Source organism: Platalea leucorodia, assembly GCF_965183815.1.
Source record: "Platalea leucorodia genome assembly, chromosome: 4".
NCBI lineage: Eukaryota > Metazoa > Chordata > Aves > Pelecaniformes > Threskiornithidae > Platalea > Platalea leucorodia.
The window spans coordinates 46,377,686-46,403,696 of record NC_138826.1 but is presented as its reverse complement, the minus strand read 5'-3'; the positions used below and the strand labels follow the sequence as shown (position 1 = coordinate 46,403,696).

The 26,011-nt window shown below is 39.4% G+C and overlaps 1 protein-coding gene across 1 annotated transcript in view; it reads left to right on the top strand.

Moving 5' to 3' along the window:
- VWF (von Willebrand factor) overlaps positions 1-26,011 on the top strand; it is a 144,311-nt gene that overhangs the window by 49,439 nt on the left and 68,861 nt on the right. Inside the window, exons 19-28 of the mRNA XM_082310963.1 lie at positions 6,105-6,208; positions 11,157-11,295; positions 12,983-13,117; positions 16,201-16,347; positions 16,993-17,133; positions 18,643-18,762; positions 19,367-19,523; positions 20,109-20,267; positions 21,511-21,646; positions 24,264-25,603. Coding sequence (XP_082167089.1) covers positions 6,105-6,208; positions 11,157-11,295; positions 12,983-13,117; positions 16,201-16,347; positions 16,993-17,133; positions 18,643-18,762; positions 19,367-19,523; positions 20,109-20,267; positions 21,511-21,646; positions 24,264-25,603 — 2,578 coding nt within the window. The remainder of the gene's footprint in view (positions 1-6,104; positions 6,209-11,156; positions 11,296-12,982; positions 13,118-16,200; positions 16,348-16,992; positions 17,134-18,642; positions 18,763-19,366; positions 19,524-20,108; positions 20,268-21,510; positions 21,647-24,263; positions 25,604-26,011) is intronic.

Sequence of the window (26,011 nt, the reverse complement as noted above, 5' to 3'; positions counted from 1 at the left end):
GCATGAAAGGCAGATGAAAATACCTGGTAGATGCTGGAAAAAGAGAGAGGAGGTTGTGTCTTTTTGTTTTGTTTGAGGGATAAAGTACTCTAGAATTGTGAGAGTCTATTTGATACCTGTGGTACTTAGAGATGTGCTGGTGCAGTTTTCTGACTCAGAGGGGCATATGGTAAAGCAAGATGTTTTCAAATGCTGCAACTCAGGAAGTCTAGAAATGCAAAAGATTACTTTTTTTGGTTTTTTGTTTTGTTTTGTTTTTTTTTTTTTTTACTCTCTTATACCTGCTCAAGGTGCAGACTCAGATTAATATGCACTGGACATTGACTGTTAGCAAATGAAGGCGTGGGTTATTACTTCTACGGTTGAGATGCATGTTTATGTTTAGGCGTCAGCTCTAATGAATTGACTTCATCTACTAGTTTAAATTCCATTTAAAAAAGCAATTAACTTTCCCTGGAACCCTGTACTTTTATGAAGGTGTGTTGCTTTTTTCTGCATCTATATGAACACAGGTGCTTTCTCCCTCAAAATGCCTTCCATTGTCTTACTAGAAACAACAAAAAAAATACAATTCTCATAGCACAGTCATTTCTAACATTAATATCAATGTATTTTTTTGAACTTTGCTACCATATTTTGCTGATAAACACACATTTATGTAAATAGATGCTATTGCAGAATAAAATGGCAGCTGTAGACAAAATCTCAGGCTTGTGGAGTATGTTGTAGGTCCAAAGTGAAAAATACAGAATGCAATTTGAAGGTATTCATATCAACATTGAGTAAATTTTCACCACAATTTTCAAACAAGTGTTGCTTCTTTTCACATTTCAGTTTTTAAATGGCTTTCCTTTTAGAGAAGAATATTCCCAAATAGTGGTGTGATAAGTAAACTTTCAAAAGTTTGTGTACTTGTAAAGTTCCAGGAGCCCCAATGTGAATAGGTTTTTCTCTGTACATAACAATCAGTTCTCTTTGATTTGGTGAAGGGGCTTGAGATTTGGTTTCAGTCCCAGGATATGGTAATAGTACACTTCAGAGATCATAATGGAAAACAAATTATGATAACTACTCAACAGGAAAAAGAAAAGGGGGACACCCCCCCAAAAAAAAACAAAAACAAAAAAACCCAAAAAACCCCAAAAAAACACAAAAAAACCCCCAACAAACCCAAATCAACTTCCTAGTAATTAACCTTCATGTTTAGTATAGAATTTCTTATTCCTTTTCAGTAGGTTGGAACTATCATTCAAACAATTGTTTCATAAAATTCTTGCCAGGAGAAGCAGTCTTTGGCATTTTGGAATTGGAAATTCCAGTTGACTCTGCAGTGATGTGAAACATACCCCCGAATTCAACAAGGTGATTTGTCAGGTTTTGGATAGAAGAACTGGGCCCAGAATTTTTTAGAAAAATTAGTAAAATAAGTTCTTTGTCCGCTAGATGACAGTATGGTTCAATCTTCCAGTAACCTCGGTCTATAATCGCTCATTCTCATTGGCTTCCTATCTGACAGGGAATAAAAATTGTGAGATTTGTGTTTCTCAAAGCCATGATGGGAGAAGCCAGTATAGAGATGATTTTGCTGTAAGCCTGGTCATGCAAAGGCAGTATCAAGCTTGGTGCTTCCGTTATGTGGGTGCCCTTTGCTATGTGTTAGACTCCTGGCGTGTGGCTCCATGGGACCTGCCAGCTTGTTATCAGAGAGCAGTTTCCTCCCTGTCACCAACAGGTACCTAACCAGGATGGTCTGGGGGAGGCTTTTTCTGTATTTCTGCATTCTGCGATGTGCTCCCAGTACCAGTTGCCAAAGACAGAAGGATTTGGGGTGGTGACCAGGTTCTCCTTGCTGTCCCGCCTCTCTCTACCTTAAAGACTCTGGGCACACTGAGCGAAAGTGCTACAAAGTCACAAAGTCTGTGTTTTCCAGACTTGTACCAATAGAGCTGAGCAATAAAGGGACCGGAAAAGATACGACTATTTTTTTTTACCGGTCAGTCTCCCTTGTTGGTGTTCTGTAATCCTGCTTAATTTACGAGCACTCACGGAGGTGACCTACTGTTTGTAGGAATGTCTGTGGGAAGTCATAAGTTACTGAACACTTATGGGAATAAATATTTGCACATATCATCACTCTGGAAGAAATTGTGCCATTTTACTGAAGATTTTTTCTTTTGCAGTACAGTAGCATATAAAAATTATGAATGGCCATGGATAACTTATTAGCAAAAAAAATTCATCTTCTTGCTTCTCTAAAATAGTTCATACCATCAGGAAACACAGTCAAAGATCATAAACAACTCCCCAGTACAATGTGCAAGTATATATAGCAGTTAACCTGTAACTAAGTGCAGTGTTATCCCTATGTATATAGAGATGTTTACAGATCAATTAGCTGAGTTATCAGTCTTAAACAGAGAAATCCATAGTCTAAAATCTGTATGCACAAATTCCTTGCCCATTTTGAACTACATATCTGAAAAATAATAAAAAACAATAATCAAGGATTGTTCATGAACATCATGCTGCAGTTGCTTAGATTTGAATCAGAAAATTTGCTGGGGTGAGAAATTGCCAATTAATCAATCGATTATTTCCCCAGTCAGAAAATGCAGATGAAAATTAATTTCTTCCAACTGAAAAATAAGTTTTCCAGTTCATCTTGACTTAATATTTTACATTGTTTTGATTTCTTGAAAATAAAAATATGTCATGAAAAGTAATTCTTCTTTTTCTGTCTTTGATCATCTGGAGGGTGGGAAATTCTCCATACTTGTCACCCTTTTGCAGAGCAGAAAGGATAAATCATAACATATGTGCAGAAGTGTGGGGAAAAATACGCTTTCTCAGATTAGTTTACTGCACTCCAGGTTTTTCCCATTGGAAAATATTAATAAATATACAAATGGAGTGTTAACCACCTTTCTTGGGGAAAAAAGGAGCAAAACAATCAGAAAGCACAAAATCCAGACACTTCAAAACTAGAAAATGAATGTCTTTCAATTTCCAGCAACTGAAGCAAAGTTAAGGTTTAAAATTGAAATTAAACATTTTATGGTATTCTGGCTGCTGAAATAAAACTATTTCTAAAACTATGATATGTTAGCAGAAAAAGGAAAAAAAAACCCTAAACATTTTAATCAGAAGAGTTTGAAAAGTTTTTTATCCCAAACTGTTTTCAATAGAAACTTAACAGAGTGCTATTTTGATTTTCTTGCAAGCTCTGTTGTATATTCTTCAGTGTAGGCTTATCCTGTATAACATGACAGAGTCTTCACGAGGAGGTGGGTACCAGCTTTCTGATATGTGCATCTGCCCAAGGATAATGCTTCATAAAACAAACATATGAAGTATACAGCTAACATAAGAAAGAAAAGTCAAGTGTAAACCAGCACATGTTGAGTGTTTTGTCCTAACATGTGTTTGACTTGTCTTTGTCTGCACAGAAATGGTAACAGGCTGTTTTTAGTTAAAAAGTATCAACTATTGTGTTCTAATCTGACCCACTTCTTTTACTTAATCCCTTAACTGCTTTCTACCTTTGGCTGACTTTATGCTGAAGCCCTTAGGTTTATCAGGAGGAAGACAGTGAAAATCTGAGCTTCCCTTGACAGTGGGATATTCACCAAAATTGTGTTGACCAAGAAAGATTAAAATTCAGCCTCATCAAGGCAGAGTTTAGGAGAGAAGAGTCTTGAAGGTTCTGAAATCTGTAATATTGTCTTTCCTCTTGCAAGATTTGTCAAGGCTTGACAATAAATAAGACAGAGCAAGGAAATGGTGGACATTTCTGTCAGATCCCCAAGTAGGAGGTAGCTTCATCAGCTAGTCAATCTCTTACAATCCCATGGACGTGCTCTCAGGAGCATCATCATATGGGTGTGAGATGGTGTGAACAGCAGCTGTTCTCATTACAAACCTGTGTCTTTTCTCGTGGTTGCCTCCCCAATGCTCATGCCTCCCACCACCTCAGGCACTCAGGACTGTTACATCTCCTGTATTAAATGCCATCTATTGATGGATTGAGAGACTTCCACAGAAGTCCAGCTGTGTGTGAATAATGCCGCTGGCCTAGTAGTACCACATGGTACTTTGCTCAACAGACTTGTAACACAGCATGGCTTGGGTTACCAGATATACCAGGTTTTGGATGTGGTGTCAATATGGCCAGTAGATTGTGCGTTGCTATTAACAAAATCATCATCCATTGAATTTTGCAGCAAAAAAAAAAAAAATCAGTCTTCTGATCAAAGTCCAGTTTGGGTATTTATGTCCAGCTTTCTAAACCCCACCCACCCCCTCTGCAGTGTTCAGACAAGGTAGTCTTCCCTCTTCGTCAGTGGATTAACCGTTGCTGCACTGTAGCTTCATGGTGGCTGTATGCTTGTGATGGAAATACTAATACCAGTCTATTAAATTTTTAGAGTTGGGGATAGGTTGTGACTAGCTTCATGTCAGTGTGTGAGCAAGGGAGCAAGCAGAAGAGGTCCTAATCCTCCTTTTACTAACACAAATCTAATCCCAAGTATCCAGATGCCAGCCCTCGAGTCTATTGTTACCCGTGTTGCTGAACACTGTGGAAAAATTCAGAAATGTAGCCATAAGTGTGAAGTCATATATTGCTTTTTTTCTGAATGCCACCAGGAAGGAAGGAAGGAAGGAAGGAATTAATCAGCCTTGGAAGCATATGGTCCTCTCTGGCCTGTTTTCTCCCTGTCCTTTGTGGAGATTAAGTCTGAGGCAGAGCCCCAGCTCTATCATCTAGAAAAGCATTTCTTTTGTTTCCATCTTGCTTCTATCGGACTGAGCTTATTTGGCATAATATAGCTCTCCATAAGCCACGGAGCATGTGGAGCTGCATATGAATGAAGGGTCTCTGGGCTGTGAAATCCTTTTTATTAGTAGTTCCCTGTGGCAGTTCTAGGTCCCCATAGGAAAAGGCAGAGCAATCCTACTTTATTAACCTGGCGTTCAGACTACATTGATCTCATTGGCCCGTATTTAATGGTAAAGAAGAAACTATTTTAATGATTTTACAGAAACAGTTTAAAGTGGGAAGGTGATATTTTGTGACTTTTGAATGAGAGGGAGGGGAAGTGCTCTCCATTTTGGTATTCCATGAAGCATGAGCCAAACCTACCCTGGGCTTTGCAGAACTATGTCCAAGTGAAAAACAGTATAGCCAGCCTTAGGTTTGTTTGATACTCTAAAACTGGCAGTCTTCAAAATGGGAAGGGAGTAATCACAGAAAAAACAGAGAAAAGGAATGGAAAAAACTGGGTAGTCTAATGGCATTGCTGGTTTTTTTGTGCTTTTTTGGTACTTTGTTTTAAGTGGAACAAATGGTTTGTTGTTATACAATGAGAAACTAAGATCAGTAGGGTAAAACTGAAAAAGAAAAAACTGTAAACAGAACATAATGACCTATTTCCCAGCCACCATGCCTGTGAGAGTGGAATAATGTCTCAAATAGACTGATATTTATCCTGCCTTCTGGCGAATAAGTAGGCATTTGAAAGAAAATGAGTGACTACTGGAATTTTCAAAGGCGAGTAGACAGGGGAGTGGGCTTTTTTTGGGGGGGGGGCGGGGGGAGTGTTGTTTGTGACAACCGAACCTTCATTTGCACTTGAGTTCTCCTGGCACTGTGGCTCCTTGTCTCCTCCTCAGTGGCCGTGTTTCAGTCAGCCCAGCTGAGCCCTGCAGCTGGCTGCTTTTCTGGTAGGCCATCCTTCAGTTTATTGTGTGTGAGAAGCATGTGCTGTTCACCTGCTCTCCATATTCAGGTTAGCTATCCTGGTTTTGGTCAAATTTAAATTTCTCATCATGAAGTTAATCTAGAATCTAATTTATTCACCCAGCAGCTTAAGCTGGTGTTCAGCCCCTGAAAGAAGACTGTGATTTACATACCCATAGCTCTATTTATGTTAATTGAAAAAAAAAAAAAAATCTAGCAGTGCTGAACCTTACTTACCTCAGATAGTCTTGAACCATTTCCTCTATCCTTTCCTTTATTCTTTATCCACATGTTCTTGTGCTTGCTCCTCTGCGTACTGGCACATACCAGCAGACCCGCATGCTGACAAACTGTGTGTTTTGCTTAGGTGCGACATGAAAACAAGTGTGTTGCTCCTGAGAGATGCCCATGTTTTCACAACGGAAGAGAATATGCCAAGGGAGAGACAGTGACTAACGACTGCAACACCTGGTGAGCCACTGGAGCTGCATTTTTCCATTTTTCTCTAGGGCACCTAACGTGTTTCTAAAAAAAAAAAAAAAACCTTGCTAGACAGATTTATTTCATATAAAGACAGTTTTTTCAGTGCAATAGCACATACATTGCACAGACCAGCATCTTCCCTTTGCATGTCTCATCAGATGAATGCAATATCAGGCAAACTGTACCTGGTGCCTTACAAATAGCTAGTGGATTTGCTCCTTGATCTTGCAACACAAGATAAAAATATGTGAGCTCCTCCGGGATGGGAGGAATGGAGCCTGCATTTTGTCACTAAGCTCTGCTGTTATGCTTCCCGTTTTTTGCTGTCTGAGGCCCTTCAAATCAGTCCTTTTAAGCCAGAAACATGCATCAGCAGAAAGCGTGTGATATGCCAGCTGTAATACGACAGGAGCTCTTCAGGAAAACGTTAAAGAGGAGTTTGAATCAGGCAGAAAACAGAGCTGGGCTCTTATACATCAGATGAGCACTCAGTCCCTTGATATCTTCAGAAGGAGTAAGAAAGAAAGGGGGGGGGGGGAGTTGGTGATATCTTCTTAGAAGAAAAGAGTAAGTGTTCCATGTCTTTCACCCACATCCCTATCTGTCCTGTTTGGTTCTTGAAAAAGAATTTGTAGATTCAAAAGAAAGTACTGGGCTGTGAGATTTACATGGAGGGAAGCCCTCGGCACAGCCTTGGGTAAGGTATAGGGTATTTGCCCTCTGGACAGTTCTTGGTGTCTGCCTGCACAGTACGCTTGCTGCATTGGAGAGGTGCTTTGCTCTCCATGTGTGCTTGTGGAGGGAATGGTGGCTCTTTCCTGCCGAGCTCCAAGAGTCCAAGGTGTAGGACATCCAGCCACAAGCAGTGTGGACACTGTATTCTCTTTGAACTTAGACTACAAGTTCTCTCGTACTTTTTACCTGAACTGTCCCTGCCCAGCTCTGTGGCACCCCCAGGAGCAGTGTTTCTGTTATCCTCTGTATGACTGGGTGGAGTTGGATCGGAGCATCAGCACCCTTAGAGGCATTTGGTTTGTTTTTTGTTTTGTGTGTTGATCTTTGAGCAACAGCGATACCAAGTGTTGTATTTTTAAACTAGTGGGACTGCTCCTAACTAGTGTAACTTAGACTTGGATATAAAGTCTTATGGCTTTATATGGAAATATTGACCTTCCAGTGTTTTTTGTTTGTTTGTTTGTTTGTTTGTTTGTTTTTTAAACTTTGCAGCTACATATTACATTGTGAATCATGTACTACAATTAGACCTGGGGAAAAGTAGGTTTGAAGGGAGGAAGACGGAGGAGAAGTTGATATTTTTATATAGGTACATATACTATGACCTCCTTATATTGCATCTAGGTAAAAGTGACTCAGCTGAAAAACAGACACAATGAAAATTTTATTGAAACAAGAACAGTAAGGTGCAAAACTCCTAGGCATTGTTGTGAAATTTGCAAGATTCTTCACAGTAACCATGCACAGTCTTTTTATTTTCAGTCATTCTTACAATTTTCAATCTTAGGATAGTCATAACCATGTTGCTTCATTCTTGTAACTGCCCTTTTGTTTCTGGCAATGCCATTGTAAGTGGCATTTCCTCTAACATAGAATTTTCTTCAATATCAGGGTCAAGAAAATGTTAGAAATCATGCTTTTTCTCACTGATAAAAAGTTCTTCCTCTCATTTTATGTATTTTTCTTGAATGTGAAAATAAAATTGGAAATAAGGTCCCTTCAAAAACGTCACTAGAGCTTTTTTGAACTATGTGACTTTGAGAAGTGTCATGATAGTTCTCAGAAAATATCAAGTCAAATGTCATTTAGAAAGTGATATAGGAAATTACTATTGCTTTGAGAATTAATAAGAATTGAGAGTCTGCATTTTGGAGGTCAGATCTTCCTTTTCTTTTGTTTTTGCTTTTTGTACTGCTGTTGCAGGAGTTCTCATTCTCACTTGTTCTTAGCCAGATGTGAACACCTGCAAACGCAATATATGAGCCAGAGGTGTCAGATTTGGCGTTTACATGCAACTTGACATATGGGAGACCCTAATTCATGAACAACGGAATGTCTCCAAGTCTACGCTAGTGGCAAAACTTTTGTTATGCTATGTATTGGGAATTCATTGTAGAGTTCAGTGAAAATTTTGGAATAACATTTATGAAGCAGTACACAGCAGAAATTTGCTAATCTGAATTTTGCTACACCACATACTGTATAATCTCTCCGTGCACATATATACAAAATCTTGGTCTTGCTGTACCTATTAGCAGAGATTTAATAGCAGAGGGTGCAATAGGTTTCATGTTACTGAAATGTCATTCTTTGAAGAAAATGTATTGCACAATATTTATTATACTGTGAAGTGTTATCAAGATTAAATAATGCTTATGCTTGGGTTAAGGCATTACTAGAGAACTCTGTTCGCTACCCAGTTTTTCTTTGGTTAGCAACTTGATCTTGGGAAAGTACTTCAGGTTTTTTATCCCTGAGTTTTTACATCTGTAAAGCAGGGATAGAATTCCCCTTTCCCTGCCCTTATAGAGCTTGATTAGAAAATCCCTGAGGCAGTGATGATGTCCATCTGCATTCATATAGCATTTAGTAGATGAATGTTTCTCCAACCTCAAGCAAGCTATTGCTTATTGGATTATTAAATTATTATTATTAGATTAGATTATTAGATATGGTGTCAGATGCTATTCTAACTCCCCAAAATTAGTAAGAAAAACAAAAGAGCTGATTTTATGCTTCATTGACCTTATTTTTTATTTTACTTGCTCAGTCTCTTGCTAGTTAGCAAATCTATTTATTTCACTGATCAAAAGCCTGTGGATGACAAGGAAAAGATCCTCTTTCATACCTGCAGCTTCTGTAGCAAGGCTCCAGGATACCTCTGGAAATGGGCAAGAGAACTGGGTGGATGCTCTCAAGTCTCTTCTTGTCTTTCTCAATTTCCCTCTTTCCCTCATTTTAACATGAGGATAATGGTATTTACCTCCTTGAGCATTATTTATCAGGGTACCATGTAAGATTTACACTATTATGTATCACAGCAATGAAAGGATACAAATGTTCTTGGAAACTCTTAGAAGCTTAATAATGTTTGGTGTTGAATATGGCTGGTTTGGTGTCATCATGAAGACTAGGAGCCCTACTATTTTTTCTGCTGTCTGTTACACTGGTATAGTTACACTGAAACCAATTGAGTTACACCAAGATAAGAGAATTGGCTTTCTTCGCGTTTTGAATATCCAGTCTGAAGATGGTCACCATGTGCGTTTTTTTTTGTTTGTTTGTTTGTTTTGTTTTTTAAAACAAACCAGAAACCAAAACAACAACAAAAAAACCAAAGGGCAAAAAGAGTGCAAAAGAAGGAATGAAACAAAACCAAGAATGCTGTCCCTTTCCTCATGGCATCACTGGCTTTGTATGATAATGCAAGTGCAGTACAGCTGCTACAGCAACGTGGGTATAATGATATCAAGCCCTTAACCCTGTGTCTGATTGCTCTTCAGAATTCCCCTCCCCCTGAATAAACAAGGCAGCATCTTGTTTTGCTCTGTATATCAGGATATCTCCTTTTTTTTCCTTGCATATTCTATGGTTGTGAGGAAGTCTAGGAGGTGTCATTGACAACATCGCTTGCAAACTATACAGGCAGGGAACCACTGGTGTATCTCCTTTCATGATCAGGTGTCTTGTCACATCTCCTGTTGCATAACCTGAGATTTAGCCTGGAGTCCTATTTGAATGGCACCAAACTTGAATTCTTCTATAGGGCAGACATTCCGGTTCGATCACCACAGGAGACCTCATGGGATAGTACCACACGGTAGCACATTCCTCAGATGGTGCATGTATATGTGTACCTATGTACAGAAAAAGAAATATTTCTATCCATATGTCTATTCTTGTCAGACTGTGAGGTAGTGTCTCCAATTGCTAGGTCAGATAAACTATCATGAAGAATGAATTTAATTTAAGAATAGAGAGACCACTTTGGAGAAGGGTGGTCTTATACTTCAGTATGTAATATGAACAAAAGCCACTGGACAGACTGAATTACAGTCCTGGTTACTTGGTCCCAAAAGTTGGTCACTAGAGTAAACACATGTCCTTTGGCATCGGTTGGATATTAAATTTACTACTACTTTGGCTTTCAATGAGGAAAAATGGACAGTACTGCAAATAAACACAGATATTCCTGATATATATTGCTGATATTATACTTCATATTTAACCTGTAATGGTCCTTAGAGGGTAATCAAACTATTTTTCTAAAAGAATACTCTGAGCAGAGCAGCATATCCAAAATAAAATAGTAATAGTGTTATGAAATATTCTAGCAGGCTCTGTCCAGTCCTCTTTTTGTAATAGGGAGGTTAAAAAAGCACATATTCCTATATGCAACTTGTAAGAAAAAGGGAAACATATTCCTTATTCACTTAATCCGTTAATGCATTATTTGGATTTATGCACCCAATGTTAACATATGCTAATTTATATTAATGAGAGTGATTGTCATCCGGTGCACGGTAGTGTAACGTAGTTATAGAAGGATTCCAGCAGCCCTAAGAGTAGCTTCTCAAAGCTCAATGCAGAGGAGATCTGCTGGGAACATACCTGAGGACAGACAGCAGCACAGACAGCAGCACAGACAACTGCAGAGGTTTCTCACAGAGCTGCAGCTGATGTCCGGGTTAAGAGACACAGGGGAACGACGCTCCTGTTTGGTCTGCAGTAGGTTACTCCCTAACCCAGACCCAGGAAAAAGAGCAGAACAAGGCACCGTAGTAGGTCATCACCACTTGTGTATCTTTTGGAGAGTCTTCAGATCATGAGCTCCTGGTGGCAGAAACTTTTTAGCTTTGCCTAAAGCACCTTGCATTCTCTTGCTTATCATACACATAACTGTCACTCACCTCTGTTACAGCATGTGCCATGGTCGAAAGTGGGAATGCACCAAAAATATGTGTGATGGCACCTGCACTGTTATTGGTACAGCTCATTATTTGACATTTGATGGATTGAAATACAAGTTTCCAGGAAACTGTCAATATGTATTAGTTCAGGTAAGAATACGTCAAGCGCTGAAGCTGTCTGATGGTAAGGTATAAGGTATTTCACACCAGGAGAGAAGTCCAATGTTTGCATAAATCAGAGTAAAGTATTCTTAATTACTAACCCAGATGTATGGTAGAGGAGAGCAGAGCTTATTGATGACTTCAAAGATGTGTTGAGAAATATGATGATTGCATTGTGTTCTGCAGAAGTGAGTTAGGTTGTCATGTGTCTAGCTGGCTGTCATAAATCATATGATAGCAGCGTGGTACGGAGAGGAGCTGTCTGAATCTCATCTCTAACAAGGAATTGTAGATACCTGTAAGTCAATCTTTCCTCATTCCCCACTAGCCACTTTATCCTGTAGTGATTGATGGCTTACTGTCTGACTTCAGAGTGAGATCAGAAGTGCTTGGTGAACCTTCTCTATATGTGTCCAGAGCACAGACTCTGCTTGTTCACTTCAGCAAAGTAACTGTCCTGTTCCATGCACCACCGTGTTTGGGTATATTGACAATATCCAATATGGATGAAGACATAGCACAGTAAATCAGCCTGTGATTTGTGGGAGCAGCCAGAAATTTAGTGTTAAATAAAATTAAAGCTCATCTACAGGTGCAAATCATTGTGTATGTAAAAATGCATGTGCAAAAGAAGAATGATTTCCCTGAAAATTTGGTCTAACAGTAGATGGATCCGCTGCTAATTGATAACAACAGTCTTCTGCAGTTAGGAGCCCACCCATGTTTCTTGGGTGGGCTACTTTTTTCCACACAGACCCTTTTCATGAGGCCCATTCCTCCCTGCAGTTCTCATTGGGCAGGAAAGTGTGATCAACCTGTCTCTGGCTAGGTCTTTGAAATATGCTCCCACCTTGATGCCAGATGGATTACCTTAGAAGAATGATTGCTCTGACACTAGTGAGAGCTCTGTGTACAGGTCTTATGGGCAGTAATAGCATACAGTACTACAAAACTACTTAAAATGAAAATGAGATCTGTTTTCCTCAGGTGACAAACAGAGGGAACTATAGACAGGGTCTTTTTTGTAAAAGTTGTATACTAAAAAAACCCCCAAAACCTAAAAGGCCTGATAGTCGTGAGTCATCATATAAATATAGTAGTAACTCTCCATGCATCTCAGAAATATTTGACTTAAAATTACGTTAAACAACATAATTCCTCCCCAAGAAATAGGTTGACATTATTGTAATTATTATTCATGTACAGGTGGGAAAACATGAGCATCAAACATTTTGCTCCAAACTGTGCAGCAAGTTTCTTTCTAACCCTTCTTTCTAACCTAACCTTCTAGGTTTATATTTTTATTTTATCATTAAAGCTGCAGAGTCTTGTTTTCACTGTTAAATTTATTAATATATGTGTATTAAGATGTACACTGTGACCATTGTACATCTTTAAAATATCACAGATACTGTAATAGCATGGATCCTCCCTGCAAAATATGCGTGTGTGTGTCACTGGCAGAGTGGGCCTCATTCCTTAAGGGGTGGACCACATGAATATCAACACTAAGCACAAAATAAATTAATATAGGAACATTTGGCATCCCAACATATATCTTACTGGCCATAGAGTATGCAGGGTATTATCTGAGGCTTCCTTTTTCTCCATAGATCTGTATGTGTTTTTCAAATGTTCCACATTAATGACTCATTCATTTATTTTTGTCTGATAGGATTTCTGCAAGGATGACTCTGGGACATTCCGGATACTAATTTCAAATGAAGGCTGTGGCTTCACTGGAGAAAAGTGCACCAAAAGGGTTATCATTCTGTATGAAAGTGGGGAAATAGAGTTGTTCAATGGAAATGTATGTACGCTTCTGTTCTCTTTCCCTTTTTTGGGGAAAAGTATTTCAGGTTGTTTAGTAAGATGAGGCATGAATGACCTCGTGCTCGGTGGTTCTTGAAAATTAGATCATAAAAGGAACAGATTAGCAGGATTATAATTATCCATTTTGCTCCCAGAAGTATAATGCCATTTTGGTATTTCTGCTTGATGCCAATAAATTTATCTCAAGTAAGAATGCTGTTCAATGCAAGCTCATATGAGGAATGCCCTTTCTAAACATGGGAGGTCTAGGTCTATTTCAAGCAAGGTTAAGTGCAAGGAACAGCTAAGAAGTGACTGTCCCATGACTAGTAAAGCTTCAGACCTAATTTAGCCTTCTGAAGGACTGAGCACACAGGAGAAAAAAGAAGTCATGGCTGAAACAAGTTGATACTGCAGAAGCAAATATCAACTATCCTTTCCCGTGTTAAATTGTCAGATGGAAATTCCAGATGACTGGATTCTTCTTTTTTTCCCCTTTCCTACCAACAAACACTGAAGAATTGACCAAGAATCGCTTCCACCTCCCATGTCCCTTCGTGGCAGGAAACGGGCTTTCCACAGGGCAGAGTTCAGGTCCTTGCCTTGGGCACTGTAACAATTAAGACTGTCTGTGTGTTCAAACATTACAGAGCTACAGTGGATTATTGTGTTTCAGTTTCTCAGTTTTCAGAAGTACTGTGCTCTGAACTAGCATCTGGACCAGAGCTTTGCAAAAACGTTCCCACTGAAATGTGAAACCACTCTGCATTTGCCTTGTTTTGGGTTAACAGACAAAACTGTACCAGGTTTTGCATAGCCTGCAAATTGCTTGCAAGTTGCTGCGTGCCACTGATGCATGGCAGGAACACGTAAAACATACCATTATTTATAGTGTGTGCAGTGCAGTGCATCTTGACAGCATATGATCCATGTAGGCTTTTGATTGCTGGAGGAATGAACATAGGACATATTCGTTGCCCACCCAGTTCTTTATTTCTACGGCTAAAGAACCCCCTGCTTAGGTGAGGGTGAATAGTAGTGCAGGGATCAGTCCATAGACCCAGGCTTTGTCTGAAAGCTTCTTTAGGTGACAGATTTTCAGAAGAGCTGTGATTCCATTTGGACACCTAAAAAAGGGCCAGAAAAGACAAGAGGTGATTAGGCATCCAGCAGCTCCAGCAACAGAGGGTGTTTCATCCCTGAGAGAGTATGTCCTTGCAAAAGCTAGGTCTGTATCACAAGACTGTCCACGTGACCTTGACTGAATTTTCAGCTGTCTTTCTAGGGAGTTTAAGGCTCAGTGTAATATCTGGAGCAGGTTTTCTTAGAAATAACAGCAACCAAAGGAGAGATTAAGAAAAAAAACAACAGTTATGAAGACTCTTAGGCAAATTCTCACCCAGCGATGACTTCTTACGCTCTTTTTCCACAAGAATCCTTAGAAGCAAGCAGGAGAATCAACTTCCCCCCCCCCCCATTAAAATGTTTCCAAGCAACATTGTTTTAAGATGATATTGTTTTGAGAGCAGCTTCTAGTTTTAAGTAAATGGGGGCTTAACTGAAGTATCTGCATGCTGCAGTTCTGGCTCACATTAAAACAAAAATTATTGTGAAATCATTTTTGCTCTTCTGAAACAAATATAAATCTGCCAGTTTGTAAGGTCAAAAGTTTATGAATTCATGGTTGGGCAAAAAGCCTCCATAAACATAGAAATTCTGTAATTTAGGTCAACCTCCCAGCTCAATTTTGTCCTCCTCTGGTTTTTGCCTTAGTTTGGAAAGACAGAGACCGCTGTAGATATTTAGAAGATAAGTGACCAAGTGTGACTAGACTGTATAGTAATATATTTGGCATAAAAGAACATGAAAAATCTTCCAGTTCCTAAAACAGTGTCTCTTTTAACATATTCTTGCCCTAAAGACATTGAAGGCCCTCTTTAGGAGATATTCAGTCTTCTCTGGGGATAAAGTTTCTGGTAATACCCCAGAGATGGAGAGAGTTGAATTACAGTACTGAGCTTTTACTGAATTGAGCAAGAAGGAATAGTGGGATAAGGAAGTATTTTGCCCTCAAACTAGGGAGAGGATGAATGGTTTGTGGGGTCCTCTTTCTCCCTTGCTCTAGTCGCTGTTTGTACTGATTGAAAGTTTTTGTCTGCCTCTTCCACAATTAAGCAGTTTTTAGTTAATGCATTAGTGGTGCTTAAACTAACAGCCATGGCAGACCTTTCTCTCCAAATGTGTTTAATAATCCTATTAGTGTTCCCATTGAAAGGGGATTACAGTGTGAAAGAAAGCATTTTAAATTAATCTCTTAAGTTCTTTGTAGCTCGAGGCGGTGAATTTGCAGCCAGATGGAAAGAGAAAGAGGCACACAGGGGAAATGAAAGTGATGGAAAGATGAAGAGACACTGAAAGGAATCTCTCAGGATTTTTCCTGTTGGTGTAGCTGGTTGGGAAGAAAGTCCTTTCTGACTTGAGAATCAGGCTCTGGTCCTTTAGAGGCCACTGATGCATGTGGTTCTCCCAGTTCACATTACACTTAAACTTAGCCAGCCCTTTTGTCGCTACCTGCAATAAAAATAAAATACAATTTTTCAGTGAACCATTGACTAAATACTGAACTGATCGTTAATTGGGTATACCCTGTCCTCTTTATCAGCCCTCCTTCTGTTTAGCAGTCATTGCTTTGTGTGTCACCATTTGTGGTGAGTGTTATGTTCTACCCTGGGAGCACAAGGGACATTGCCTCATTCAAAATTATAGAAATGTGATGCGATTGAAATGCCGTACTCATGTCCCAATTTGCTGTTCAGAAGTGTTGCTTCTGAGGCAGTAATTTATCCGCAGCAACTTTTCAGTGTAGAGACAAGCCTGTAATCAGTTCCTTACCTATCCTTGCTTACAGTTTTGCAAGTGCTCCAAAGCACCTGCATAGTGTATGGGAACTATCTGTTCTCTGGAGAACAGCATGTTTGAAAATAGCTGTTAACCTATGAGCACATGTCCAACTGGGAAAGTGACCTACATGAAAAGTAATTAGAGACATGGTTGATAGCACAGTGTGCTTTTCTTGTCCAGGTAAACATCAAGGTACCTCCTAAAGATGACAATGGTTTAGAAGTCATGAGGTCTGGCCGTTACTACATCATTTTACTGGGCAAAAGCATCAGTGTGACCTGGGATCTGGCCATGGGAGTCTCAGTTATCTTAAAAGGCAATTTCAAAGTAAGTGGTTTTTGCTTTAATTCTTATTCTCACTAAAGAATGCACTTACCCTGTCTCTGGGGAATAGCATTTTATTTTATATTGACATGTTGATAGAGTTCCATGGAGTATTAGGTACTTGCTTGACAATGAAGGGATTTTTTCGTAATACCATAAGGATTGCTTACTTTCCTGGTAGTTCAACGATAAGGGGTAAATTCTGGGTCATTGGAGATGAGCTATGACAGAAAGGATAAATGTTGTGGTGCCTCAGAATAACTATGCCTTGAGTGATTTCTTCTGTATTCAAGAAGAGCACTATAAGGAGCCAGATTTACTAGTGATGGCGATAGGACAGTCATCTCCAGAAATAAAATGGGATTGTAGGGACATACTTCAAATAGAGCCAACAGGCACCACTGATCAGAGTTGTCTTACTTCCTGGAGTCCTTGGAGACAGTATGGTCCTACTTTCAGCTAAGCAGAATGGGAATAGGAGCTAAACATTCTCTGTGAGAGACTGTCTCTATTTTAATGAACTTGGCAAGGCCAGGGATAATTCAGTTTTTAAGCCTCGTACCATTAAAGCACTAGGCTAAAAAGACAAAACCCTAAGCCAGTCTACAGATGTAAAATTTATGTATTTTATGTTTCTTTCCCTGCAAGGATCAAGTGTGTGGTCTGTGTGGAAATTTTGATGGAATCCAAAACAATGATTTGACCAGCAGCAATGAACATCTTGAAGTAGATCCAGTTGACTTTGGGAATTCTTGGAAAGTTAATCCATACTGTGCTGATGTTGAAAAGGTGATTGCGAATGAACTGTGAAAACTAATTAATACGGGTTACAGTATCACTCAAGAGCAGGCAAAGAGGTTTGAAAGGATAAAAAATAAATAGAAATTAACTCCTTCCCCCATATTTTTGCCAAATAATATTATTTCTTGAAATCTGATAAAAGATCAATTAACTTATTTAAGGCCTCTGCGCTGCCTGGCTTCAGATGAATGTTAAAATAGCCAATCTGTACAGTAGAGGCTGTTCATCGAGTTTGCCAGCCCAGATGCTTGAAATCCAGGTATAACTGGAAATCTCATTTTAGAGCTTAATCTAAAAAAACCCAGCTGTAATTTTCAGACAGGGGAGTTCAGATAAAAAATTTGTATTTCCCTATGCAAACTTCTATATCCCAAATCTTAGTCTGTCCATTTATGAACAACTGAATGCACAGATTAATTTCTTTCTGTATACTTCTCAATCTTTTTTAAAGAACATTCAATTATTATTTATTTTTTATATTATAAGTGTTATGCATGTCCTGGTGCCGGAGATTAAGTGGTTTCACAGGGTACACTAGTTATGCTATACATGAGAATATACTTCCTCTTTTCCGAATACAGAGTTTTGAAAGAATGAAATTTAAAAATAAATTTGTCTTGACCTGGCAAATAATTATGGCCAAAAGTATTTCCAAATCAAAAAGTGAGAGGAAACAGCTTGAAGACAGCATGTTTTGACATTTGTAAAATGAAGCATTTCATTCAGATGATGCTTTTAAGGCTGAAAAGTTTCTCTTGAAAATTCATCTAAATTTGCAGAGAGAGTGGGGGGAAAAAAGGCCTTTTTTAGATCTTTCCTTAAAAGTTTTAAACTATGAGAAAATGAAATGAAGCATGTATTTTTGATCACATGAAATCTTCTGGGATAGTTGGATAAATTATGTGCAAGTGTGACATAGCCACAGTATTACCTTGCTGAATGTCACTTCTTAGATACAACTTGATTAGAGCACAGAAGAAGTTGCAATAATGAGGAGTGAGACCGCAGGGTATGACTGAGAAGGAGCAGCTCCTTGTTTTGGGGTAGTAGGCACAGGACAGAACATGTAGACTGTCTCTGTGATAAATGCCGTGTCAATACTAGTGCTTCTTGTTTTTAGATAAATTAAACGGGAGAGGGGGAGACTACTGAGCAGTGGCCATGGGTATTTTCTGCTGAAGACTGATTGTATTTGTGAGTCTTGCGGGCCTTCTGTAGAGCTGTGAATGATTGTTTTTCAGGGTGGATGTTTGGTACAGTGTGACTTTCTGTCATCAAAATATCTATGTTAAAACTGCAACGTACAAGTAAGAGCTGAAGAAAATCTAGGAGGTGACCTGCTCTACTCTGCATTCTGCCAGGGCAAGATTTGTCCTGACAATTTCCTTTGTCATGAAAAACGTCTAGTGCTAGTGAGGCTCTTACTTCAATTTGAAGAGTCCTGAGGTCCTGAAGGCAAGGCTAATGCAATGTATGCTTGTCTCTTACAATATTAAGCCCAACCGGGAGCAGACCTTGGTGTCTCCACTGTGTAATGGAAACATAGTGAAGCAGGTGATGGTAGAAACGTCGTGCAGCATTTTGTCTGGGGATCTCTTTGAAGAATGCAGAAAACTTGTGAGTACTGTGTCATGTATTTCACATTCTTCAATTCCGCATGACCTGTGCTGACGCTGATTACAACTGAGGGGACAACTATGGTTGTGCAGACAGCACACAGGACTTGGAGGAACCTAATTGGTGTTCTCATCTCTGACCATACCCTGTAGCTGATGCTTTATGGGAAAATTCAGGATACCACCTAGTAGAAAGCTATAGAATAACTTCTGCTTCAGGGAAATTTTGCTCTAAAGCCCAGAGACTGGCACATGAACTCAAGCACAAGGGTTGAGATTTGAGGGGAGAGGGAGCTGAGCTAATATAATGCCATTCAGACTGCATTCTACCCAAGCTGGGTATGGGAGCAGGGCCCAAAAATGTATAAAGTTACTCCATATGGGGAATATTAAGGAACAATAAACTGCAGCATCTATAACAGCTTTGAGAACATGGCCTGATTTGGGTCCTTGCTGACATCAGCAGAAAGACCTGCACTGATTTATGTGGCAACTCAACTCTTGGCAAGTGGAGCAGGTAAACCATCTGAAGGTTAAATGTGTGTAGAAGGAGGAGATGAGGGGAATCAGTGAGTGTACTGTACCCTGTATTTCTCTTTTTTTAGGTGAATCCTGAGCCCTACATGGATATTTGCATGTATGACACTTGTGCTTGCGAATCTATTGGGGACTGTGCTTGCTTCTGTGATGCTATAGCAGCCTATGCACATGTCTGTGCCCAAAAAGGTGTTGCTGTTCACTGGAGATCACCAGCTCTGTGCCGTAAGTACAGGGCAGATGAGGAAGAATTGGGTGAAAAGGTTCAAGCTTTTAATCAGTAAGCTGTTGGATCAGATAGACTGTTCTTATCCAGCTCTGCTCCCACCAATGTCCAGAGAATTTCACTTTAATGGGACTGGGCTAGCAGCTCATGGTGACATTTCCTCTCCCTTTTCTATTTATGTTCAGAGCCATATCTGGAAAAAACATTCCTTCAATAAGGGCATGTAGTAGTCCATGATACAAACAAATGTAGAGAAAGAAATGGTTTCTGTACATTTTCTTTTTTTTTTTAATTAAAATTTAAAGATCATTTTTTGCAATTATTTTTATGAAAAACAAATATCTCTGATCTAGAGCAAGTACTTCGTTATGTCAAAAAAAAATTTAAGTGTGAAGAAGTGGCCTGCCCTGGCTGTATTAAAATAAATATATTTTTATTTAAAGATGGAATTCTTTCTTTTCCTATGTGTATGTGGTCCACTTTGTACCAAGTTTGAGGTCATAGTTCTGAGAGGCAAGGTGAATACACTGGTTTGATTTTTTTTTTTTCTTTTTTTTTTTGCCTGTAATTCTTTCACTCTGTAGCACAAAGCTGTGAGGACCTGAATAAACAAGAATTAGATTATCAATGTGAATGGCGATATAATAGCTGTGGACCTGCCTGTCCTATAACGTGCCAGCACCCACAGCCTTTAGAGTGCCCTCTACAGTGTGTGGAAGGATGCCATGTACACTGTCCTGCAGGTGAGTCCATCTTTTGCTTTAAGCAATTCCTTACCTTTTTCTGCTCTGCTCCTGGTACTTGTAGGTATTGCTGTGTGTATATAAATATATATATATTTTATATATATATAAATATATATATATATATTTTTTTACCCCCTAGGTGTTTATGTTGCATGAAAAGAGGTATTATAGTCCAGAAATATTCACAGATTGGTAAGACTGGATATAGCAAAAGACATCATAGATAGAGCAGTTAATTCCTTAACAGGCTTACTGATGTGTTTTCACCACAATTTCTTGCTGCATAAGGAGGAAGGTGGCTAGGCACCCTGGTTTGAGTTTGTGAAATGAGCACAGTGTTTGAATGGCATGAAGTGGTGCCTAGAAGAGGAAAATTGAAATAGTGCCAGCAAGAACAAGAGAGGATGAGAATGGGGTGATAAGAAAGGAAGATAGGAGGATTAGGGGTTGTGTAGCAACAGAGGTTGTTGATTATGTGGTTAAAGGCAGGTATGAATTTGGGCTGGATACTCATAAAATGCTCTCCTTCAGAGCAACTACTGCAGTGGGGGAAACCCGTTGCCTTGACCTGCTTACTACCTCCAAGGCTCTGGTGCTCCTGAGAGTGCACAGCAGGCATCCTTGTGTGTGCCTGAGCTTTCAGCTTAACTGTTCCCATCAACTATCTCTTAGAAAGGGGAAAGGAAAAAATACAGGAAATATGGGGTGGGGAAAGACAGACAGAAAGGGAAAGAGTGAAAGATGAGCAAGATCCAAAAGCAGAGTGAAAACTCAGATGAATAAATAGTTCCTAATGGCAGAGCAAGAAGACATGAAGGCAAAGAAACTAGGTATTTTTAAGACCAAAAATAGCTATTTTGGGCTCTGGTATCTCTGACCAGAGTGAGGTAGGGGGGATACTGAGAGAAATCAATAATACATATGTAAAAAGTAAAATGCCATTTTCTCTTGTCATCTTCAATGCTTTGTTCAAAAGATATATTCACCTTCTGTATGGTACTGTCTGTTGCAGGTTAAACACTGGGTTAAGTACTTCCAGTATCTAAATAAAAGAGGTTATGAAGGAAGGAAATACTTCTTTGTGTCAAACTGGCAGTGACCATAACACAGGAAGAATATTCAGAATTTTAAGCCCAACTCAGAAGCCTTTTCATGTTTTTTGTAGCAGGATAAATGCAATGATTAGTTTTGCAATTCATGAAAATTAGCATCTTTATACTACTGTGCTATTTTGAAACAGGGAAAATACTTGATGAACTGTCCCTGGATTGTGTCAGTCCAGAAGACTGTCCTGTGTGTGCAGTTGGAGATGTCAAGATCCCACATGGAAGGAGAATAGTTTTGAACAGAGATGATCCACAGCGCTGTCAGTCTTGGTATGATGGGTTTACGCAGTGAAATCGCATGCCTCTTGAGTAGGGTGAAGGGAGAGAGATGAAGCACATCCGCATGAATAAGTTTTTGGACATAACTTTAAATATGCCACTGAAGATGAAGCTTGGAAACCATCTTTTATGTCAATATCCCTTCACATACAATCTGAAGTTGAAGTTTTTCAGTAACAGTAGGGATTATAGGATGTCAGCTGAATTTAAGCAAGTGAAATTCATAAATTCTTTTCACGAAAAGACTTTCCCTATATATAGGTGGCCCCACTGGCTTCAGACGTTCCACTTCTTTTTGTGTAAGGTGCGATTCAACATCAATAAAGCCATCAGACTCTTTCCTTCTGCCAGTACTAAAAAAATACTATGTATAGTGCAAGATCTGAATGTGCACTCAGTCTAGAACTTGGAATTGTGTACTATTGTTGGAAAATCAATTTCCCCAAGATTCTAAGATGATATCCCATGGCCTGATGCTGCATATATGCATTTTCAAGTATGATGAAATTAATGGCAGGGTGCACAATGCTGTGCACCATGCAGGATCAGGGCCTTCAGCTCCAATGCAGCAGAGATTGATTTTCATTCTGTATACTGCCCAGCGGCATATTACATCATGGCCTGTAGTATCTGAAAGTTTGGCATTCTCCAGATGTCTAGATCCTTGGTGGACACTTTCACTAGTCACTTATAACACTGTGAATAAAAAAGAGTTTTCCATCTTGTAATTTGACCATATTTAATAGAAACTGAGTTGTAAAACTGCGGCAGCTATTAGCCCAGACTAACACCTTAGCTCCAAATGCTCTGAACCTCACAGAAGCTCTGAATGGGTATGAACTTTGAATTCCTGGCCTCTTGCCAGGGCTAGCATACGTCTGTGCTATAAACCCAGGGCATGAGACTGTTAGGCTAATCAATTAAATATTTTTTATTTTTAACAGTATACACAGAGCGCCTTGAATTCCATCAAAAGGTCAAAAAAGAGTCTTCATAAATGAGTCTCTGTTCCCTAATTTTTGTAATCCTTAATAATAATTTATCTTAAATGTTAATACACTGGCCGCTGCTCACAAAAGATTTCAGAACATTAGGAAAACTTACCTCACTAGGGAAACATCCTTTTGCATAGCTGTCACCTAATTTAGATGCCTACACCATCTGTACAAACAATAGAAAATATTGAACAAAAATGAATTTTATAGCAAATATCCAAAGGAAATTGGAAACTAGAAGAGGCTCGCTCATATTAGGATTAAAATAATAAATCTTCTGTTGCTATATGTTAATGCCAAAAGTAGCTGTGCATTCTTCAATTAGGAAGACACTAAAAGCAGGTTGAAAAGAACATAGCGCTTAAACTAAGAGAACTTAAGCGAAGGTGCCACGTGTAAAGTGAATGGCACCAGATGCCAGAAAATGGCACCTTCTTCCAGTATTAACTTGTTTAGTTTGTACATCCTGGGTTTTCTCTGGCAGTGAAAATAAGCATTTTTTGGTCCTCGCTCTTTCATATACTTTTCGTATTCTGTTTCTTGGACTGTTCAGTAAGACAAGGAAAGTACATTGACTGAGTCTGTACCACCCTGTGCGTGAGTACAGTCATGTTCTTTGCTCTGATAAGTAAAGAAAATCATGCAACCAGGAATTAGAAGGGCAGAAGTGTTAAAGCCTTTCTAAAGATAGAAAGAGATGAGTTATAAACAAGTTCCTAAAAGGTGAAGAGTGACAGATATGAAAAATCTCATGGCAGTACAGAAGGATGAATAGCGGAAAAGGCAGAGATGGGGGAAAAAGAAAAATGGGAGCTGAGATGGAAAGGGGAAGAGAAAAATGTAGTAATGGAGGTGAGAGGAAATGTTGAGGGAAGACAAATGGGACTAAAAAGAGATAACAGCTATAGATGAAATACATCATTTGGTATGAGAAAAGAGACTGACACAGAGAACACAGTAAATAAGAGGAAGATAAGAAAGAAGACATAAAAAAATGGAGGACGAACATGTGCCAAAGCTGTATTCCAAACAAAATGAAGTCAGAAAAAAGAAAAGGAAAATAATGCACTTTAGAGGTAGAAAAAAGGCTGTTTGTTATTTTCACTAATTTAAAACCTAGGTAAACCTAGCCTCCTCGCAGAGTCTACTAAGTCATATCAGAGCTAAAAGCATCTTTCCTACTCTACTTTGTGTTAGCTGCCTCCAGTTTGCCTCACGTTTTTCTTCCTTGTGAAGCAAACCAGATCTGCCAGTTCAGTCCACCAGTGGCTTGTAGGTAGCTGTATTGCTCAAGTGCAGTGGGTTTCTAGACAATTTCCAGACACAGATTTTACACATTCTGCCAAAGACTGTTGTAAGGAGAGTTTCCTCTGACAAAGATGTCACAGGTTGTCATACATTTCCTGGATCTAAACAAATGTGCATGAACATACAGGATTTAACTGTACAATACCTTGTGGGGAAATGGGGTGGGAAAAAATCACATCATGTTTTGTTTTTGTTGTATTTTTGAGATATTTAACTGTTTTTGTATGGACATTCTTTTATGAGACACAGATGATGTGTTGTTATAAGTGTTGATATTTTACAGTTAAATTTGGTGGTCTTTTTAGTCTGTGTGAAGGGAAGAACTTAACCTGTGTAGCCTGTGAACCAGTGGAGGACGCCCTAACACCGACAACACCTTCTCCAGAGGAGGACATTGAACTACCACCCAGTGAATACTCATGCAGCAAGATGATGGACTTGGCCTTCCTAGTGGATGGCTCCAATAAACTGTCAGAGGAGGATTTTGAACAGCTGAAGACTTTCATAACTGGCATGATGAAGAAACTCCACATCTCCCAAAAGAAAATCCGAGTGTCAATTCTGGTGTATAGGGCTGGCCCCACAATCTATCTTGGCCTTAAAGATATCAAAACACAGTCCCAGATGAGAAGAATTGTCCAAAGCATAAAATACACAGGTGATGAAGTAGCATCCGCTGCTGAAGTCCTTAAATACGCTGTGTTTCACGTTTTTGGAAAAGCAGAAAGGACCAATGCTGCCAGAATTGCAGTGCTTTTTATAGCAAGCAAGTCTCCAGGAAAACTCCGCAGCATCCTCACAGCTTTGAAGAATAAAAAAATCGCAGTAATGCCTGTGGGAATTGGACCGTATGTTAATGTGGAGCAAATCAGGTTCATTGAAAAGCAGTCACCAGATAATAGAGCCTTCCTAATGAACAATGTGTTAGAGCTAATGGATAATAGGGATTTCCTCATTGATCGTCTATGTGATCTTGGACCTGAAGAAAGTCCTCCGTTACAAGCTACGCCCACTCCAACAATATCCAGTGTCTTATTTCCCACTTGGGGTCTCACAGCATCACCACCCTTTTCAGAAAAACCCACCCACAAAAGCCTGGACATTGCTTTTATTGTGGAAGGATCTGACAATGTTGGGGAGGAAAATTTCAATATTGTCAAGACGTTTCTTGAAAGGGTGATCACAGGAATGGATATAGGACAGGAACATGTTCATGTTACAGTCATGCAGTATGCAGAGACTGTCACTCTGGAGTATTCCTTTAGGGAAATACAGTCAAAGGAAAGCATTATTGAGAAGGTGAGGAGCATACCCTACCAGGGAGGGAAGGCTACCAACACTGGGAGTGCCCTCGATTATATTTCCAAACACACATTTACACCAGTGAATGGGGGCAGGCAAGATGTTCCTCACTTGGTGTACATGGTGTCATCCAGCCCTTCTACTGATGTTATCACACGACCTCCCAGGAGCATAAATGTTATTCCCATAGGCATAACCCCCAACGCAAATATCCAAGAGCTCAGAAAGATCAGTCAGCCTAATAACCCAATAATCTTGCACGGTTATCACAAACTTATTGAAGAAGCACCTGAATTAGTGCTGCAGTCATGCTGTTCTCGTAAAAATTGGACAGAAATCCCAGGTAAAGTTGGATGTATTTTTTGTGTAATTTTTTCTTTCCTCTCTCTTGTCTCCTCTATTTCCCCCTCACATCACTGAAATTTGAAGAGGGTTCCCATATCTCATTTGGTATCTTGTCCGAATGCCAAGGAAGGACCATTTATCTTTACTGGCGTCTGAGGATGCTGCCCCAGTTCAGCAGTACTGAGCACAGCCCTGCAGCCAGCCTTCAGTGGGCTCAGAAGTCCTTGGCTCCATTTGTCAGTAAAGTACAGTAGCTCTCAGATAGGATGGAGGGTGACACAAGAAAAAATTTATTCTCATCTACCTGCCTCAAGCAAATTAAAATTATGCTTCCTCTTTCCTGAAGGGGCTTCACAGGTTTTGTGTTTTGGTTTGGTGTTTTTTTTGGTGTGGCTTTTTTTTTTTT